This window comes from Fistularia commersonii, chromosome 16 (genome assembly GCF_037954325.1).
Source record: "Fistularia commersonii isolate RoL2024-O1a breed Wild chromosome 16, RoL_Fcom_v1.0, whole genome shotgun sequence".
Lineage (NCBI taxonomy): Eukaryota > Metazoa > Chordata > Actinopteri > Syngnathiformes > Fistulariidae > Fistularia > Fistularia commersonii.
In genome coordinates this window covers 5514443-5535214 of record NC_141299.1, presented here as the reverse complement: position 1 = coordinate 5535214, position 20772 = coordinate 5514443, and the positions used below count along the sequence as shown (strand labels likewise).

At 36.2% G+C, this 20772-nt stretch overlaps 3 protein-coding genes across 5 annotated transcripts; 1 reads left to right on the top strand and 2 right to left on the bottom strand.

The window, feature by feature from the left end:
* Positions 1–185: 185 nt before the first annotated feature.
* Positions 186–6498, bottom strand: ing5a (inhibitor of growth family, member 5a). Of its 3 annotated transcripts, none has more exons than XM_086161374.1 (8): positions 6344–6498; positions 4063–4134; positions 3537–3703; positions 2819–2930; positions 2637–2736; positions 2352–2487; positions 1908–1969; positions 186–1808 (listed from the first exon to the last, which is right to left on the bottom strand). In XM_086161374.1, the coding sequence occupies exons 2-8, from the start codon at positions 4088–4090 to the stop codon at positions 1769–1771; spliced, it is 645 nt and encodes a 214-aa protein (XP_086017500.1). In that variant the 5' UTR covers positions 4091–4134; positions 6344–6498; the 3' UTR covers positions 186–1768. The 3 variants fall into 3 exon arrangements, with proteins under 3 accessions (XP_086017500.1, XP_086017499.1, XP_086017498.1); XM_086161373.1 differs by lacking the exon at positions 6344–6498 and adding an exon at positions 5672–5809; XM_086161372.1 differs by lacking the exon at positions 6344–6498 and adding an exon at positions 5454–5744.
* plekhb2 (pleckstrin homology domain containing B2) lies at positions 5865–13492 on the top strand. Its single transcript, XM_086161375.1, has 8 exons — positions 5865–6003; positions 6673–6723; positions 8079–8231; positions 8334–8436; positions 8945–8984; positions 9487–9573; positions 10193–10307; positions 11013–13492. The coding sequence occupies exons 2-8, from the start codon at positions 6687–6689 to the stop codon at positions 11147–11149; spliced, it is 672 nt and encodes a 223-aa protein (XP_086017501.1). The 5' UTR covers positions 5865–6003; positions 6673–6686; the 3' UTR covers positions 11150–13492.
* LOC147225655 (vacuolar protein sorting-associated protein 4B-like) lies at positions 12239–20737 on the bottom strand. Its single transcript, XM_086161369.1, has 11 exons — positions 20576–20737; positions 19247–19358; positions 18992–19127; positions 18638–18696; positions 18404–18523; positions 18171–18327; positions 17192–17340; positions 17033–17114; positions 15627–15846; positions 14095–14235; positions 12239–14016 (listed from the first exon to the last, which is right to left on the bottom strand). Exons 1-11 carry the CDS (start codon positions 20594–20596, stop codon positions 13915–13917), a joined length of 1299 nt encoding a protein of 432 aa, XP_086017495.1. The 5' UTR covers positions 20597–20737; the 3' UTR covers positions 12239–13914.
* Positions 20738–20772: the final 35 nt, after the last annotated feature.

Genomic DNA, 20772 nt, shown 5'->3' with positions numbered 1-20772 from the left:
TGTGTGTTTCATGATAGGAAAATTTGTCAGCTGTTTCAGATTTTTTCCATGTTGCGGATGACCTTTTGTTGCCAGATGCACATTGACTGAATCTTCAGAGCTTAAGTGCAAATTGTTCTAAAACAATTTAAAAATAAGAATGTGATTTTCTCAACAGAGTTGAAACTACAAAAACTGAACAATGCTTGAGTAATAGTAGATATTTATTTGTTATAAAATACTGAATATACAAAATACAAAGACTTTGGCTCTTTAATTTGGGGTTTAGGCTGGTGTTATACTCTAACTCACATGTACATTGAAAGCAAACATGCAGTACTCTTTTTACAATACTTTCTGGAATTAGAGTTCCAAAAAAGAACAATAATCCCAGCATCTAAAGGGAACGGCTTTATTGATTAATACTTAAAACATTTACAAACAGTATCTCCACCATCCACTTTTAAACCGATGGAAAGTTACATGACTTGGTTGATTGGAACAGATAGAAAATTGCCAGGTTGATGACTGAGCTTCTGTGATTAGATTGGGGAATGTTTAAAAGAGCAGCCAACTGGCAGAATTTGGAGATGTGGTGGGGGTTGATATTACATCATTGATAATGTGCTTTCCAATTTCAGAAAAGTCTGTCTTCACAGCAAATTGCAAAATTACCTCAAAGGGAAATGTATGACAAAGGGACACTTGCAGACACAAAAAGTATAACACCAGCTTCACACCTACGTAAGAAAATTTCACAGTTAACTATGAAAGAAGCAAAACTCCAACTAAATAAATTTTGCATTTCGACCAATAGGTAAGCAAAACAACAAATATATATATTTGGGGAAAAAAAACTCTCCACAAATATTGTGCCATTTATAAAACGTATATATATATTTCCATATAGCTTGAAGCGATGTACTATGGCGAAGTTTAAATGAGATAGTTATATCATAAAACCAAGCCTGCAGTAGCAAATCTCTTCAGGGGAACATTGAATTCAAAGTGCTTAAATACCTCATTCATTTGATAAGAGACACTGACTGACCATTAGTACCGCTATACACCCCCCCCCAACAATAAATTTACCTTCCATATTTGCTTGTTTGGTTTCAGCTAATCAAAATATTTCAACTGGTATCAGTTGCAGTCATTTATGTAGTGCTGATGTATTCCCTCAGGAGGTAGGTAACAGAAAATATGACACACACACATATCCTTTTACCACCAGTTTTTGGTAAGGATTTAAAAGTTTAAATTTTTTAAAATTTCTCAGCAGGCTTTCGATTGATTTAAAAATAATTCTATAAAAGATTGTAATTTCAAGTACTCTAAAGCCATAATCCAGGATTTTTCAGTATGTTAGTTCTTCTGACATGATTTCAGGACAGACTTTTCTGCAGTTAATTTGAGTTACTTCAACTTCTTTGCCCAGATGAGTTTACCCAGTGTGCAAACAAAATAGGGGAATATATTATTTTAAAGCTACAAAAAAGTACTGTCATAAAATCCAATAACCCACACATAATATATCTGATAAACAAAATGATGTGTCGCAAGTTTGGATATACTCCAAATCTGGATCAGGCCAAAAAACAAAAAACAAGACAGTCCGACACACCATTCGAATGGAGAACAACAGGTGTTCTCTCTCTCTCTCTTTCTCTCTCTCACTCTCTCTCTGTATGTGTGTATGTGTGTGCATTTACTGTATAGACACACGCTCACACTATATAACTACACCAAAATTACATTTGATAGTTTAGAATTTTCGAGATGTCAAATCTCATTTTTTCTTCCTGTCTTGGGTGCATCTTGGACAAAACCTGAGATAGAAGAGAAAAACCAAGCAGTCATGAGTATTTGCATTTGCTGGAAGTAAGTCATGCAGTTCAATGTCTTTCTGCAATTATAAATATTCTTACCATTTCCCTTTAGGTTTCGTGGCGAGGTCGACACATGCAAAGTGAAACCACTCAATTGGACACTGTTGAAAAATTGCAAAATCTATAGTAAACAAAAACAAGTATTTGACGAAACAAATTGCAGCATGATTGCTATATTTAAAGGAAAAAAAGTAAATTCTTTTAAATGATGAAAACTCATAAAAATAAATTAAAAATATCAAAAGTATACATACACAATGTCACAATTTGTAGACATTTAACTTGTTTGCCAACTGGTGATGGTAGAGCTGCTTAATTATGCAATACTTTTTAATAGTTAAATATAAAATTCTGATGCTGAATGTTTTCACATCAATTACTTTGAACACTGACAAGTGTGAAATGAGGAAAAGGGAAATTTCATTATATGAATTCAGCTCAACTGCAAGTCTTGATATTCTGGAACAGTTTACAAAAACCTACATCTGGGTTATCACAGCCAATCATCTCTCCATATGACACCTGATGGCACAGGCAGTATGTTGGCTCGTTGGGATCAACTGGCATGTCCAGAACATCTGATGGCTGCATAGGCAAGAGGGCATCACTCAAATCTGGGCTGAAAATACAATTGAATACAAAGTACAGGATTAGAAAAGAAGAGGCATAATAAATACTATTTAAGAGTGGGGGCTTTGCCTACTGCAGGATTTCTAAACAATGAAAACTAATGTCTTTTTTTGAAGAACTGCGACCACAACAAAATACCTGTTTTTCATCTTTTTTTTTTTGGGAGAATCTTCATCAGAACCTTTCCGCCCTCTCCCTCTGGATCCACGCTTTTCACGGAGCCCCCGAGAATCTCCCTCTGAGGATAATTATTGCATTCATATTTGTATGTGGTGTTCTTACATGATCACTGATGAAGACCTAACTGTTCAAAAACTTACTTTTCAATGCTCTTCCATCAGTGCTTTCATAACCACTCACTTCTAGTTTTTCCTTCAATTCATTCTCAAATCTTGCCAGATCTGCATCAAGCCTACGGATGTGTTTGTCCACCTGCATTTATGTGGATTACAATTTGTGTTAACAGTTCAGTAAGGAAACTAATGTACATGCTTTATAGAAAGAAATTCATGATAAGGAAAATAATATTACAGATATTGCTTCTTGAGTGTGTCACACACATGATTAAATGCATACATCTAGAAAAATGTGATAGCAAAAAAGGGAGCTAACTGAAACACAGTAATTACCTTAAATGATCAAAACTTCAAAATTACCAAGAAACGTACCCATACTGTAAGGAATTAACTGATAAATGTATAAAAAAAATGTAGGAAAAAACATATGTAAGCAGCAAAAAGAACATTACCAGGAACATATAATAATTTGTTATTTGTTCAGAAAATATTTTTTGAAAATATAATCTCTAGACATTCCAGCCGATTTCCAATATTTAAACCGTTATTTTTCCACTCAGCACTAAGGGATGTTTAAGGGAATTGCTTGATATCAAAATGATATTTTGTTATGCCTTGAGTGGCTTTATAAGCTTTTGAGATTGTTTTGGTATAAGATGTTGGTGCTCTAAATGCCACCAAAGCTAAATAAAAGTGTTGGGAAACAAGTCAATGAAAAGCGGTATATAAAAACAAGACTAACCATTTCGTAAGTCTGCATTGCAAGCTGGACTTTGTCATCACTAAACTCTTTGCATTTGCTGTAAGCATTCTGGATCTTCTGAAGGTGTTCCACTCTTTGTTCTGAGGCCAAGTTCTTCACATTTGCAACATACTCCTCAGCTAGTTTGTCTATCTCGACTTTTTTTTCTGCACATAAAAAAAAAAAGATTAAGACGAGGCTGTAGAACACTGTTTAAATAAACAGGGAATAAAGTAAATAAAGTAAGAAAATAAACATTAATTTATTAACTTGCAATTAACTTAGCTAGCTGCTTACGTAAATAATGAGTGTGAATGGCATGAATTCTCCAATTGTCAAAAACTCATATAAAATCAGATCCATACTATACACAAGTACAACAACATTTAGTGTAGGGTCAAGACATTAATTCATTCACCTATTTTTTTATATATACTGTAATGTATGCAAAGGTGCAATCACAAAAAAATATATGACTTAGTAATGTAATTGCTAATTCAGACAGACACACCAAACTAAATTTTACCTTCGGTCCTGTTATCGAGGTCCCGCATCAGAGTAAAGTTTCTCTTTAACTCACATGGCAAATTCTCAATACCTAGGGAGATGCAGACACACAGCTTAATTCTTTTCAATAACATTGACATGGTGTCCTAGATTAATTTCCTTGTAACTACAACCTGTTTAAAACAAACAGCTAGTTATTAGAATGCTCAATTATTTTATACTGAACTCAATTATGCTCTTCTGCGATGTTGAATAGCTTGCTTGGCATATTTATTCTTTCTGCATGTCTATTTTACGTTCACCTTTTTCCTGTGTATGGTTTGTGTCTTGTCACAGTAAAAAAACTGTTGATGCAACTGCACTTTAATACTGCTAGCCCTTTTTTTTTCTTTGCAACTGCTCCTTAGTACTACTGTCACTTTAAAAACAAATCAAAAGAAATTGCACCTTAAGCAACTACCTCAGCATAACCCATTGTTTTCTGTCAAATTATTTATAATTTTTTGTACTTTTGCACTGTGGGTCTTAGACTAACAATATTTGAGTGCTCTGCACTAAGCAACAGGTTTAATCAAAATTGCATTTGCATTGTATTTGATACTTTTTTGAGAGCCCATGTGTAGTTTGTTTTGTGACAGCACTCTGCTATCAGCAGTTTAGCTGAGACTGAGGGTTCTTGTCAATTCCATTTATAAGAATCATGGCAAACGGTGAGTACGTTATTCTGGGAATATCGGGCAATCGTTCAAATACTCTCGGAAATACTATCAACTTAACATGTACGATTAGATGCGAGAGAACAAACGACGACTATAAGCTAGCTGTTCGAGTACAGCGATGTCAATGTGTCCGTTTCTGACAGGCACATCAAGTCACCCCGCCCCAGCGGATAAATGGTTAATGTTACCGGGGGAAAACGCGGTTGCCAACAGGTTGTAAACCTTCGCTCTACGACCCTTCAGCAAAAACGATGGAAACCAAGTTAACGCACTTAAAAAGTTTCAGATGCTCAAACAAGAAAAAGTAGACATTTTCCATCGTTAGTTACATATTTGGGTTTGCGAAGTGTGCGTTTTTTTACCCATGATATCATTTTCTCAAAATACGTTTCGAATAAACACAACTTGTTAGTTTTGAAATGTTATCTGAATTTAATGTGCCGAATGGTTTTGCAAAGGTGACTGAGCACATGATACTAAACGAAGACTTTGCCCAACTTTATCCTCCACGAAAGTTGCATCGCGATGCTAATCGGTTAGCCGCAAATCAGCTAGCGGGCTGGCGACATGACAGGATAATGCTAAAGCGGCACTACTTTCAATCGCCCTCGGATCCCATTAAAGTCTTCGATGTGGTCCAGTGTAAACTTGGATAAACGTAAAATATTCAATTTGTAATAACCGGACTCACTGTCGAGGTAATGCTCCAAGTATATTGCCGTCGCCATTTCAGATTAGCTGTTTTCCGTTTACGTATTCTCGTTAGCTCTAACTTGCCCGGAGAGTTGATGGGCTTGTTTTGAAACCCTGGGTCGCCCGGCGGTCAGTGGCTTGGAAACACATGCACGCGAAGGACACAATTTTACTGCTGGTGACTCGCATGCGCACTAGCGAGAACTCTCAACGTGCCTTTCTCATGACGGCAAGAATAAATGATTAAATATTCTCCCGATCAAACGATTCACCCGGTCTCGTCCACAATCGAAATCCGCCCAATAGTTTATTCTTGTCCGGTGAAAATCATGAACTGTAACCTTCCGCGGTCTCAACGCGGGCGAAATTAACAGAAACGAACACGCCCTCACGTTTGCTAGCGCTTTCCAACGCTGTCAGCTGATGGCTACGTCACGGAAAAACAAACGCTTCTTGAAAAAAAATATCCCGAGAGCGGCGCGTTTCATTTCCGTATTTGCTGGACTTTCTGCCAATATTTCATTTTTTCTCTTATCATAAATAACACAGTGAGTATTCTTGCATTCATACGGTGATTCTATATTACAATGATCATCCTTTGCGAAACATTATTGGGATACTTTTCTCTCTCATATAGCAACTCCTAATACAAACAACGTTAGTTGATGTCGATAACGAAGTATAACTGACCAAAATCAAGTGGATCAGAGGGTTCACATATCAGATTATCCCAAATTGTCGTCAGAGACGTGTAGAAGTCAAGTCAATGGATGAAAACGATATAGTTTACACTGCTAGCCGGCTAATGCTGAGACAGCCGTAGCTGCGCTAACGTCAAAGATCAGAGCAGCTGAGTTGACCCACTCAAGTTGTTGCGCTAATACTTACGAAGCTAATCTCGAGCTTTCTTGTTTTGGGTCTTATTCTGAGTGTGTCTATTCTAGATAAATTATTTAACGAGTCACTTATAACCATGCTAACGCTGTATCAAGTTCCCAAGTAAAATTAGGTTGACACAAAGTATCTATAAGTCTTTGTGGCCGAACCGTATGGCAGGTTTTTGAAAGCTTAGCATTTCCATGTGAATGTCAATGTGGACTTGTGTTGGAGCGCTGCTAGTCACGGGGTTTGTTTAGATCCGGCACACCCGGTCGATCACCATGACTCCCTCTGCCAAGTATCTCCCTCAACTGCCTGTGTGTGTATTTATTGTTTAGGTTTCCAGTGGGAGATGGCTATGGTGAAGAGCGGCTGGCTCCATCGACAGAGTAAGCAGGAACAATTATTCTACCACGTCCTTATTCGGCATTGTCAATTGATCACGTTGGTGGGAATGTTTTTTTTTAATTTTTATTATGAAGAATCGAAGCCGTGACGGCAAATCATTACATAAATGGGGGAAGAATTTCATTGTCCATTGGTTAGGGTCACAAGAATGTGCCTGCTTCGCTTCCGACACTGGCCTTCGTGTATTTGGTTTCCCCTTGCCCCTTTACGTGGGGTTGCTGATTTCCCCCAGTCCCCCAAACAGGCAAAAGGTTAAATGAAAACTCTAAACTACCCGAAACCAGAGGCAGAATTTAGTGTGTGAATGATTGTGTACCTTTTTTCTGTTGTCAATGAACGAAGTTAAACCCAGTGCCCGTTGGGGTTTCCTCCAGCCCCTCCCGCAACTCTGTGCGCAGGATAAGTGGTATACACAATAGATGAGTGGGTAAATCAATTAACCCCCATGACCTTTATTTAGTTAAAAAAAAACATCAACGTATTATTTAACTTTTGCAACAAAAATAGAAAAAATAATGGTGAGGAGCAAAAAAAGTTATTTGGATCTTGTAAATGTTCACAAAACACATGTATTTGCATCAATGATAGATGTTTTCAAACAGAGATAGGCAGCGATAGTATGTTTGTGTGTGTTTCTATGAATAATAAGCCCAGCGTAATATCACATGGCCTTCATTCTTTGTGAATGATAAGGGGAATGTATTAGTTTAATTATGTTTTTTAAATTTGTAATTCTTAATGATGTTTTAAATATGTCCATCATCTGGGTCACATTGCTTAATAATAAATGTTACTGTTGCTGCTAGAATCACACTTCTTTTTCAACTAAGGAATTCTCTTTGGTGACAGGTGAGGTATCCTCAAGAAATTGAACTGTCCAGTGGCCATAATAAAATGTATCCAGCATTGTCATTGTAATTTTCTTTCAATTTCAATTTGAAAACCAGACCTTTTTCAAGTAAATGCTCAATATTTGTTATTTTACAATTATATACAATATTTGATAATACTTATATCTAGAAATGCATTACTTTCAAAGCAGCGCAGCAATGTATAACTTTTAAAGCAACCACTGGAAATGCAACCTAGATTTATATTTTGAGATAATGTCAGGGATTGAAAAGTATCTTTTATTTACTTCCCAGGCAAAATCTGGCATGATAATAGGACTTGTTAATTTCTAGAATTGTCTCAGTCTTTTTCTGCTATTTGAATTTCTAACTTTTGCTCCCTTTGTATCCCTGAAGCTCAGTTTGCCATTTTACTCTCCAATTTATTATTTTAATAGTTTTTGCTCACTATTTCATGTAAATTGTATTGTTTGTGACCATGTCAGGTACTATATTACGTCGCTGGAAGAGAAACTGGTTTGACCTGTGGGCTGATGGGCGACTGGTCTTCTATAATGATCAGCAACGCTGTGACATGGAGGATGACATTCATATGAGGGTCAACTGTATTAACATCCGAAGTTCTGCTGCATGTCAGGGTAAATAACTGTCATTTGGTCTCAGACTGTTAACAATCTTGTACTGCTGTTCCTCACTGTGTATCTATTCTGTTTGACTTGTTCCATGGCTGAAAATGACAGAGCTGAATCCTCCGGATGGAAAGTCACGCAACGCTTTGTTCCAGATTGTTTGCAGAGACGGACGAGTTATCAGCCTGTGTGCAGACAGTGCAGATGATGCTTTGTAAGAAATCACTTGATAATCCGGGTCAATACTTGTAATTTGGAAAACTATCTTTGTTCTATCAATCTATCAATTCATCTGTTGGATTTTACAATGAATAATTTCACTATATACAAATAGATCACCTTTTTCAAAATAAATATAGTTTACCATTTCCAGACTCTCATTAAAATGACATCACTAAACTGGAAATTATCCTCAAACAAATTTGCTTAACAGACATCTACAAAATATGAAATTACATAACTATAAATATCAAGCAATCATGAAAAAAATAAGTAAAGATGATTATTAACAAACTTTTCATTTTTTTTTTTTTTTTACTTTTTATTCATCAAAACTATTTCAAGGGAGTTTAGTATAGTGCTCCTGTATCTGAGAAACACTTATGGTAGTTGATTTATTTCTGCTGTTTTACTATTGTTTTCTATTATAGTGTATTGTTTTAATTGTAGTTATATTTAGCCATATGTGACTCTTAAGAACACACATGATTTTGTCGTTGTAGGGCTTGGACCATGGCACTCCAAGATGCTAGAATCAATGCGGTAAGATTCTGCTCTAGTTCTCAATCAGATTGATATATAAACTAGGGGTGCAGACACGTGGATCTAAATCAGACTGTTGGTTGTATGATTCCTAATCAACTTAATGCATGAACATGAAACAGGGATAGACTACCATAGACTACTGCTTTTACTTTGCTGTCACTATTTTAACAATATGGAACTGAAGGACTGCATTTATGATTTTGTTTTCTATCATTTATAATTTTAGTAATTTTGAAGATAATTTTTGAGTTTGTGAATTGACTTAACTGTAGCTTAGGGTTTTAAACATGCAGAGAATGCTAAATTTAGACTTAGGTTAAATTATTTTGAATTAAGAACATCATGTCCAAGACACATTTAAATAATTGAGACTGTAAGTCCTATCAGGTAATGTAAGCATAGCATATCAGAATGCCCCAAATTTCACCGTGCCTCGAAATATTTTGTTCAGTCTCAGCATTTTAGTGTTGGATGTGATTTGTGTTGTATCTATTTTTAGGTGGTTGCGACTCCTCAGTTTGGCGTTGTCCCGGAAGTGATTGCTTCAGCTCCTCCCCCATACTCAGAATATGCTTCCCCACCTCAGGTAACAAAATGAGATATACAGTAACAATGGTAGTTGATTTTGTACTGATATATTTATATTTTTATGGTACTTTTAAGGTTTAGGAGAATACCATGGTTTTCTTATCCTGACTGTCACAAAAATGTTGCCACCACTTCTCAAAGACAAATTGTTTTTTATACTGCTGTGAAGGTTATTCAGTTGTTTTTATATGCACTCAGTAGTTCTTGTTTTGGCAATGGACATGTTCAGTCCCTTAAAATCAAATAATGAACTTGTCAGAGGCAAAAACATTTTGCTTTTGCAGCCATTTTTATGAAAATAGTTCCTCTGGAATGCACTTTTGCCATACATTTTTTTTTTACCATAATTATTATTTTAATCCTAAAAAAATGGGATACAAGTCCAAGGTTTGAAAAGAAAACTATATTTTGTACATCAAAAAAAAAGAAAAAAAGAAAAAGAATACCTAGCGAAAACACAAAGTTGAAGTTGATAAGTGCCACAGACAGGTGTGGTTGCTTGCCAAGTTGTACCTTCACTTTCTATCTGTGAAATCTTTGAATTTAACATATTTGGAATGTGAACAGTGCGAGTAGTCATTCATCTTCATGCCCTCATTTCCACTCCGCCTCACCAGGTATATGCCCCAGGTCCATATGGAGATTATGTTCCAGCTCCTCCACAAGCCACACAGATCGTCTATTCAGCTAATGGGCAGCCCTATGCTGTGACTTATCCTTATCAATACCAAGGTAAAAGACTACATGTTTCTCAGGCAAGGTGCAAATCCTTACTCTTATGTCGCATGCAAGATGGTTCACAAACACATGAAATTAATCCGTGCATGAAAATACAGCAGGTCTTCACATGATGTCCAGTAACTGGATGTGTTATAATCATTGTATGTGGTAGTGGCTCTGTGTGGCTACAACTTATTGTTTTGCACATTATTGCCTGAATAAGACAGATCACTGACATTTTGTCATATTGAAAATTGTGAAATGTAGTCTTAACATCTTATTTTTATCTTATTTTTTCATAATTCTCTAGCAATGAGGTAGTTATTTTTGCTAATTTTCCAAACTATTTTCCTGAACAAAATGATTGGATTTTTTTTTTCCCAAACGAGGGTGGATAAAATGTATATACCTATGATCAGTCTGCCTTTAAAATGGGGAAAAAGTAAAGTTAGGGAAAGAAATTAGCTCAAATCCCACCCTCATTTTTCAACCTGGAGGGGGACTTTACCATGACATGTATTGGTTTCAAATAGTGTTCCTTTAGATAATCTGACTTCCATTAGAGAGAGAGAGAGAGAGAGAGAAAGAGGTCCTAATATATTTGGAGTCATCCAGTAATTATTAGGAATAAATTAAATTAAATTAGATATTAAAAAAATGACCACTGTATTTTTAACTTACAGTTGTAGTGTTGACTGTGTTGCTGCTGTTTGGTAGGTGGGTACCCTGCCACTGGAGTGAACCATGTTGTTATCCAGGAGCGACAGCGCGAGAGTGGAGGAGATGTGGCAATGGGCATGCTCGCAGGAGCGGCAACTGGATTGGCACTTGGCTCACTGTTCTCTGTCTTTTAGTACATGGAATAACAGTATGTGTATCTGCCATGATTGTTACATGACAGCTTCTTGCATATTTATCTGATCAATAATGCTAGCACTTTCTCCTTGTATCTGTGTGCCACCTCCCATCCTTTTGTGTCTGCATTCAAGTGTTATTAACCAAAATCATGTCAATACTTATTTCTAAGTGTTATATTTAAATGGCTACTTCTATCAGTGGCCCAGCACACCATTTCCTGCACATGGGTTTGTCACATACTTAGCGTAACTTAAAGGCCTTTTTTTTTTTAAAATACAGGTTTTGTATTATCTTTGTGTTCTATTCATGGTTTACTGTTTTCTCACATTTGTTTTGTATCTTGGTTTTATCATTCCACATTCCGTCCAGTTCTCAGGTTATTTGAGGTCGGGGCAGCCTTGCATGAGGGCCATATGCAGACGAGGGAACACACAAAGCAATAATGTCTCATTTCAAGGTCCACTTTTGGTGGCATTTTATTTCAATGTTATCACAACAAATAAGTATATATATAAATATATGTGTGAGTATGAAGAAACAGTCTGCATGAAGTTAAAAGGGATTGCACTCCTAAATCTTGCATTTTGGACATTTTACTTTTTGGCAGCTGTTACGTTATTTAAACATAAATCGGTCTATTTGAAAGAATAAAGCTGAATAAGGTCTAACACTGACATTTCTTAGTCTTTAAAATTAGTTATAGTGAAGTTGATCATGACTTTTGCCTTCGCTCCAAATGACTTGAATATTTTCAGCTTTTCCTGTTAATTGATAAAAGAACCATTTATCAAAACATTGTTAGCTGCTTTCAGAAGACTGCTAATGTGTATAATGACAATAAAACATGATTTCAGTCTACCCAATAATTTTGAGCTGAATATGGCTGTCTTTTTCTACAGGTATTTGTTTGAATCTTTAAAATAAATGTATGACTTCAAATGTGCTAATTAAAAATTACCCTTCATCTGAAATGCAAATGTCGGACTCCAAACTATATTTTAACAAATATATACACTAGTCATTGACTTGTTTTCATTTTATCTTTTGCTTGTTCACAGAAAATATTCAAATACGACAAAAGTCCAGACAGAACACTAACAGGTTTTATTTCCCAGAAACAGTTGAAGAAAGACTCAAATGTGTGACTATTTCAAACCCAAAGGCACCAAATAACGATCAATGACGACAATGACAAGACGTTTAAGCTGCTGAGAAAACTGACCACCAACCAGTAACTAAGAAAAAAAAACAGTTAAAGCAAGAGAACCTTAAAATGACATCTACAATATTTGTTGTCATGGAAACTTCACAACTGTATCCTGGTGTACTGGTCAAAAGAGATAACTAAAATGATGGGTCTTATTTTTCATATAAAAATCTCGTAACCTAGGTGACAACAAACAATTTTAAAACTAGATCTTTCCAGTTAAGTATGATTCTACTCAGAAGAGGTAGGTAGAGTCGGAGAAGTGTCCTTTACTCATGCCGTCACAAATATTTAAAACAAGCACACAACTACACAAGGCAGTGTGAAATGACCCATCTAAGGGAGGCTGTGTTACTGGTTTCAGTAGAAGTCGTGCAAAATGCAAATCATACACAGGAGAAAACAGGAGGTTTTCATCCAAAATGTCACAAACTTCTATTAATGATTACCATGCAAATAGAGAATTTCTTTGATCAATTTAAGACAATGTAACCACTTCCTCCAAGTATTAAATGTTTATTGACATGAGCTAATGTTTCTGGTGTCCAAGCCACATTAAAGAAATATTTGCATTTATTGGCCTTTAATGCTATGGCATTTACGTAATTATTTTATTCACCGGAAATTAATGTCAAGGTTTGGCAACATTTTCTCTGTCAAACCAGAAATCAACCATTTCTGTATTTTTAGCAGACGAAACTAGGATTGCTAAACACTGATGAGAGTGTAGAATCTGTTGTGATGCTTATTATGTATTCATCTATTTATTTATTTTTTTAACATCCAAACACATCACACTTATTAATTGTGCTGATTGCCTTCTCTGTATTAAGGTATATTATTGACATGTTGTATTTTTCTTGAACACTAAATGTTTGTTTCCATTTAACATCTGTGGGTGGTTTTATGGTTCTACTCCATAATTGAGAGTTTGTTAACTATGGCTTGGCCCAAAGTGACATTTTAAGACAATCCATGTAATTCACTATCACTCTGGTCAAAGATGTACAGAGGGATCACTAAAAATAAGTGTCAAATATGTCCGAAAAGTTATATAAACATGAGACTCAGTTGAAGGATAAATAACTACCGGTAGTCCTAAAACATGTTATTAAAAATGACTTAACAAAAAGCAATCGATTCATTTTCTGTTGACAATTTTATCACTGATAATTTATATGGTATTATAACAGTGTAAAGTGTGTGGTGTGGTGCAGGAGGTAGAACAATTGTTTTTGGAAGTGGACATTCCAGGTTCGATTCCCAGCTCTTCCTAGTGTTGTTGAGCCAGACATTGAACACCTAACTGCTCCCCTGGCGCTGATGGACAGCAGCCTACTGCTCATGGTTCATCCATGATGGGTTCATTGCAAAGAACGAATTTCCCCACAAGGGATTAATAAAGGATATATTATTATTATTTTAACTTTAGCATTTCTGACCAACACTAGAAGCTTGTAACTTCCGTAACCTCATAAATTACACCTTTCAACATGTGAGGCAATGAGTTAACACGAATATAATAGATTGACAGAGTAAGATGAGTAGATATAATCAACCTTCTTGCCCAAAATCTTCAGTGAATTTCTTCAGCTTCTCCAAGTCCTCCTCATTCACTGTTGGTTTGGTGTTGGACAATGACCTCAGCATGTCATCCTTTGGATGACAAAAGCAAAGAATAAATCAAAACAAGTGAAAGACAAAGTAATCACATCACTGTATTGCATCACATACCATGGATACAGCAGGCTCCAGCAGCTTGTCCTCTGGCACATCCATCCATGTCATCTCTATGGCATCAGCATCACCTGGTGAGCATGGGGTCAGGAGGTCATCCACTACAACGCTGGGATTGTTCCATGATGACCCTTGAATCTGAACATAAGGCAGGACATGGATTGGATGAATTAGACAAACTAAGATTTGGTAACACAGAATAGGCACTAACATAAACACACATTAAATTATATAAATAATTAAAAAAAAAAAAAAGTTGGAGTGGTGTGGCGCTAGAGGTGGAGCAATCTTCTTTGGAACTGAACATTCCTAGTTCGATTCCCTGGCAATTTACCAACATATTAATGCAACACAGAGGAGCCTTGGTAGCTTGTGGAAGAATATCCACAACAAAGAAATAATCTACCAATACAACTTTCCTTATTTTTTGAGCAAAGCATGTATACACTACATATGCATATTTGTAATTAGGCCTTTTCAACCTTTAGCCTTTTTCAACCTTCATATTGTCTTCCCTGAACTTTGTAGTATTTGTCTTCAAGGAACAAAGTGATCCTGAATCATTTTTTGTTTCAAGCAAGAAATTCATAACTTGCCACTCATTTTTTGTTTCACCAATTTAGGTTATCTCATTACAATACATTTTCTTCCAAAATATTCAATAGTTTTGTTGATATGAAAAAAGTCAGATTCTTGAGCTTGAAAAGAAGTGATATTGATTTTACATATGAGACGGTACTGAAAACGCAGAGAAAGGGGAAAGGTGGGAAATAACAGAGGGGGTTGGACTCAGAAAGCTCCCTCCAACACTCTGAGGGGGAAACCTGTGAAATTACAATAAAAACCTTCTGAAATCCCATGTGTTTATAATTTTCAGGATAACCTGGAACCACAATTGCCTTTTTTGATTAAGTTATATATATATATCTGTATTGCGAATTTCAAAACTTAAGACATGGTGTGGAAGTGAACCCTAGGCAACACAAAGGTTATAAACAAGCAAAGGTCCATAAATTATAAAGGCAAGAAAATAGAAATAACACATGTTCTATCACTAACTATTGCGCTAATGCAATCAGAAGTTTGAAATCATATTTTTGTGAAAAGACTCTGGATGTAACAGCGGCTTATACAAGCCTGATGAAAAAACACAAGCGCAATTAAAATACTACTCAAGCAGACACATTTGGAGACAAACATGAATTAAATTGGTTTTGAAAAGTTTTTGAATACCAGTATTTCCCCACTTAACCTCAAAGTACTAATTGTTTTGATTTCAGTCACAAATTGAAAATGTCATTTTAGATTTAGGTAATTCTGAAAGACGGTTGACGAGTGTCAAGTAAAACAAAAGATCCATTCCTAGGCAGATATAAGAACATATATTTGTATAAACAATGACGTAGTTCAACATCATGTCCCTTATGTTGATTGTGGGATTATGAGTGCTGATGGACCAGTGTAATTTCCGAGATATTCAGATTACCTTATTTGATTAAACTCAATCTTGGACCCCCATTTTACTGTACCTTTTTGAAGTGCGTAGCTGACTGCACCTTCCGGACGGGCTGCATAAGTGCATCTCTGACGATTATACTGATATCTGCACCTGAGTAACCAGCTGTGTTATTCCCCAATGTAATGAAGTCAGCATCTGTGAGACTGTTGGGCGTGGAGCCCAAATGGAGTTTGAACATAAAAGAACGGGCGGGCTCTTCAGGCAGAGGAATGTAGATTCGTTTCTCAAACCTAAGAAACAGACAAAGGTTTCAAATCAGCATGACGGCTTCCACTCCTCAGACATAGGCCCCTTTTCCGATGAAACATTCTTTAAAAGAAGAATACTTTCCGAAACTGTTCCTGATGTTTTAGGTGATGGCTCTTTAGAAACTCAAAAAAGTTAACTTTTTACCTTGCAAACTGTTCCCTTTTGAAATCTATAATTTTGATAAGGAAGCTGGTATGTTTATCTTGATATTTTATGGATGAGCACTTACAGTCCTTAGTCATCCTCCTTTGTTGATCAATGGTTTTGTGATCTCATTTTGCGTATTGTCTTACAGGACACTATATTATTGTGCTTCAGTAGTGATATAGTAAAAAAAACAATGCATGCTAAATTGATTTTTTTAGGCTGTATGAATCTTGCATATGACAGAAAAATGACACATTTATATATTTTATCAGGTTTGGCTCTATTTTCAAATATCTTTTGCTACGCTTCAGATGCTCCTTTGCAACCACGACTATCAGACTGTTCAACAGCAGTCTGGACAGCACAAAACTTCTAACCGGGCGGATTTGCATCTGAACTATTGGCCACTAACTACAACTGTCACTTACTCAAAACACTTTACACCTGTCCTCACATTACAGTTTATCTATTTTCATCCTTCTACTGATATTGCTTCTGTCCTATGCCTCTTTCTTTATTTATATCTATTGTTATTGTTAAATGTATTTTGTTACCTGTCCAAAAATTATCTTATCTTATTCTTTTTCACTGTTCCAACAACTTTACATATGGATTTTTTTTAAGAACTTTGTATTCAAATTTCTAGTAACAAAGTTTACTGATTCACAGGTTAGTTGAAATGGACAGCGGATATCGTATTAATGAATGGTCTAAAACAGAAATCACTTAGCACTAAATGAATCATGATAAACATCAATTCATTTTCACCAGTAATTCATAGCAGACCCAGGTAATGACAAATAGGATTTAACTGCCTGAATTATCTATCTAGTATTGTATCATGATGAACCCTTTTATTTACACCCCATCAAATATGAGATTAGTATTTTTTGTTGCATAATTTTGCAACGTTAAACCCAAATCAACAAATTGGCTTTAATTCCACATAGAGTGCAAGTTAGACAAAAAAATGCTACTTTAATAAAGTTTCCTAGCAGTGAATCACCGAGAGAAACAAACCGTCTTCTGATAGCTGAGTCCAGTGTCCATGGGATATTTGTTGCACCCAAGACCAGGATTCCCTCATTATTGTTTCCAACACCTGCAAGGAGAGGAACCTTAGATCTTGGCCAAGAATATTAAAAAACATATTCATATTGAAAAAAGGTTTGTTGTTACCCTGCATCTGGACCAGAAACTCTGTCTTGATCCTGCGAGCAGCTTCACTCTCATTCTCGCTCCTGGAGCCACACAGGGAGTCGATCTCGTCGATAAAAATAATAGACGGTTTGTGTTCTCTGGCTAAAGTGAATAGCTCCTTCACCAACCTGAAGAAAGAGGGGGTGTACAGAAACAATATCATGTTGATCATCAAGATCAGGGGTGGCCAATTTTTTTGGCTGGCGGGCCACATTTCTTGTTTAATTTTTATGCGCGGGCCAACTAGGTATCCAGTAAATAGAACAAAATGAAAGTTGCAATTTAAATGTTTTGCCATTTTATTTCAACTTTAAAATAATTCATGATCATATAACTGTGCCGACATTATTTCGTATGTAATCATCTATACAAAATTAAACAAAAGGAAAAGTAAGGGGTCTCTAAATTGATGAGTAACAAACAGGCCTGCTGATCCTCATTCTAATGCCAGAAATAGGTCAGTTTAACATTATAAAGATATTGGTTGTAGTTCAGATGGGATTGAAACTCTGTCTAATGTTCAAATCGAATGATTGATATATCTTTTTAACATTTGTAAGAGGTTGCATTTCAGCTTATCAACAACGACAAAAAAAAAACAAGACAAAAAAACAAAGACAAGAAGTGGATTTCGATTGTTGCAAGTATTAAGCATTAGATATTTTGATTCTACCATCAAAATAAACTGTCAGCACATATTAATGTTTGAATAATGTTGGAGTCCAGTTGGGTGCCTGCTGAGAGAGTAGACATAAAAAATTGACGAGTATAAAAATCTCATCAGTTTTCTAAATATATCTATCCATCTAAAAATAACTGTATGTATAATACTAATCTGGAAAGTTTTCATTTAAGACAATTTCTACACCAATAACAATATATCTGAGAAAGTCTTGTTCTGGGTTTGTTCTAGATTGTTCTGGGTCTAGTTTTAGAATATCAGAAAAGTAATGCTCACTTTTCACTTTCTCCCAACCACTTGGACACCAGGTCAGATGACGAGATTGAGAAGAAGGTGGAGTTGTTGGCTTCAGTTGCTACTGCCTTGGCCAGATATGATTTCCCTGTTCCTGGAGGGCCAAACAGAAGAATCCCACGCCATGGAGTTCGCTTTCCTGCACAAAAACAATCATAGAAGACTTTTCAAATGCACTTGATAGTTCTGGGTTGCTTCAAGGTGAATTGTTGAACCTGTGAACAGATGAGGGAACTTGATGGGCAGGATAACAGCTTCTTTTAAAGCTTCTTTTGCACCCTCAAGTCCGGCAACATCATTCCACTTAATGTTGGGCTTTTCCATGACAATGGCACCTACAAAACACAGGGATATGAATGACTTTTACATTTTATACAAAAAAAAAAACATATATGTATTTCATGCTTTATTTAACTGTAATCAAACAATATTGTAACTTGTTAATTTACCTGACAGCTGATTTTGGAACTTTTTCTTTTCTGCATTTTCCCCTTCATCACTTTCACTTCTAAAATAATGAGCATCAAAAATGATGTATCAACACCAAACAAGGATAGATCTTTGTGACCAAGTAACACATTTTGTGGATTCAACTAATTTGGAAATTTAAGTCAAACAAGGGTTTTACCAAAAAGTCAATTCTGCGAATGTGACAATATTGAATAACAATGATGAATTCTGTCTGCTTCGTCGATCATTAGTACCATTTCAGATTCTTGAGTTCCTTATTATGTGCAATATCAGTACTGATATGACCAAAGCAAACACTATGACACTGATTCAGGCTAAATGAACAGTCTCACCCTTTATCATCGGACTCTTTGACAGGTTTGGCTGCAGGACTCTTCTTCAGGTAGTCTTTCAGCTGCTCAGCTCTTTCCATGTAGTCAGCACACTTGGCCCTGATGCTCAGCTTTGAGCGGTCACCCGGGGTCTCATCTGCAGGAGTGATGCAGCCAATGATGTCAGCATTTGTGGGGGAAAGAAGTGACATTTAGAAAGATAATACCACAAAAAATGCTTAAGAATCAGATTCTTATTGGATAGATGTTGCTTACACTTGAGAACATGAAGGAAATATTGCAGGGCACTCAGGTAAAGTCTGAGGGCTTCCTCATAATTTTTGGCTTTGTCCTCCTCTGCAGCTTTGCTGGCAAGATTGATCGCTTTCTGAGAGCAACAGGGACATGAAAGAATAGGAATTAAGGGACCACATTAAAATTAAGTGATGCCCTCTCTTTAAATAAGTAATAAGAGGGCAGTTCCTGGATATCAAGTTATGAGATGGATCTCCAGTTCTCTATGAGTGACATATTTCTAAATATTACATTATCAGCTTGTCAGTGCCATTACATGGTTGCAGAGGTAGATCTGCACTAATCCAGCAAATTGAGGTACTATATATATTAATAGGTAGTTTCTTAAGATATCGTTGTTGGGATGGAAAGTGATACAAAGGATTTTCTGGGTTCTTCATTCATTCTGCAATTTAAATGAAACCATGTGCCATTTAAAGAGGAAATATAACTTTGTTCAATTGATGACTGATGACCAAGGTACTAAGAATCCTGAACATAGCTACATGCAGCAATTTGTCACAAAAATACATTAAATGCTGATTTAAGTGCTTTAATCAAAAGTGACATGAATCCTCAAAGTTCATACAGCATAAGCAAAGCTCAAGTCAGAAGACAGTTTATAATCAGATGGACCTAGGGTGGAGTTTGGCCATTTGTCCTACTCCTGAGTTGTGTTGTGGTTGTATGTCCATTCACTGAAATACTGGAGTGAGTGGGAAGAAATGTTGACCTGAGCAACGGCGGTATCCAGGGGCAGAGTGATGTGCTTTATTTTCATTTAACGTCAACAATTTATGGGCAGTTAATCTGGATCATGAGCAGAGATATGAATGTGCCGCAAGGGGACATACCAGTCAAGAGTTGTTTTCATGAAAAGCAAAAAGGTTGGGAGCAAGTAGCACAGGACTATGCTATTATGTTCTTTCCCCACAATCTTGTATGTAATCTGAAAATCCATGGCAAAGGTTTTCTATATAAAATGACATTTTGCATGGTATCAAAGCAGGAACTTGTTGGTGAACTGTCCTTCACCAATGTACTAATGGAAAGTCTTTTCATCTGAACTGCGTTTGTTTGAAAACGATTCTTGAATCGAGAAAACAAGTCAACATCTGGCATCTACCTGCTACAGCAGAAAAACAAATACAAGAGAAAGGCTCTTTCACATCGACAGGTAACCCCTGGCTCTTAATACAATAAGATAAATCATTTTAACCGTCTGTTAAAGGTTAAAGGCTGTTTTAATCACTGTGACATGATAATTCCAGCGATCATTAATGAGACCAGATTCCATGACAGCTCACTCACCTGTAAATTGCCACCTGCCATTGGGTTTGGTCGGTCAAACCTTCGTCTTTCTCTCGAAATTAAAAAAAAAAGTACAAGAACTAAAACCACAATTACCGGCTTTTCTCACTTGTTAGCGGAAAACTGAGTTTAGTCTCCACTTTTACTGGGAGTGTCGTCACTCTTCCGCGTTTACACAAAATTACCTGATTACCCGA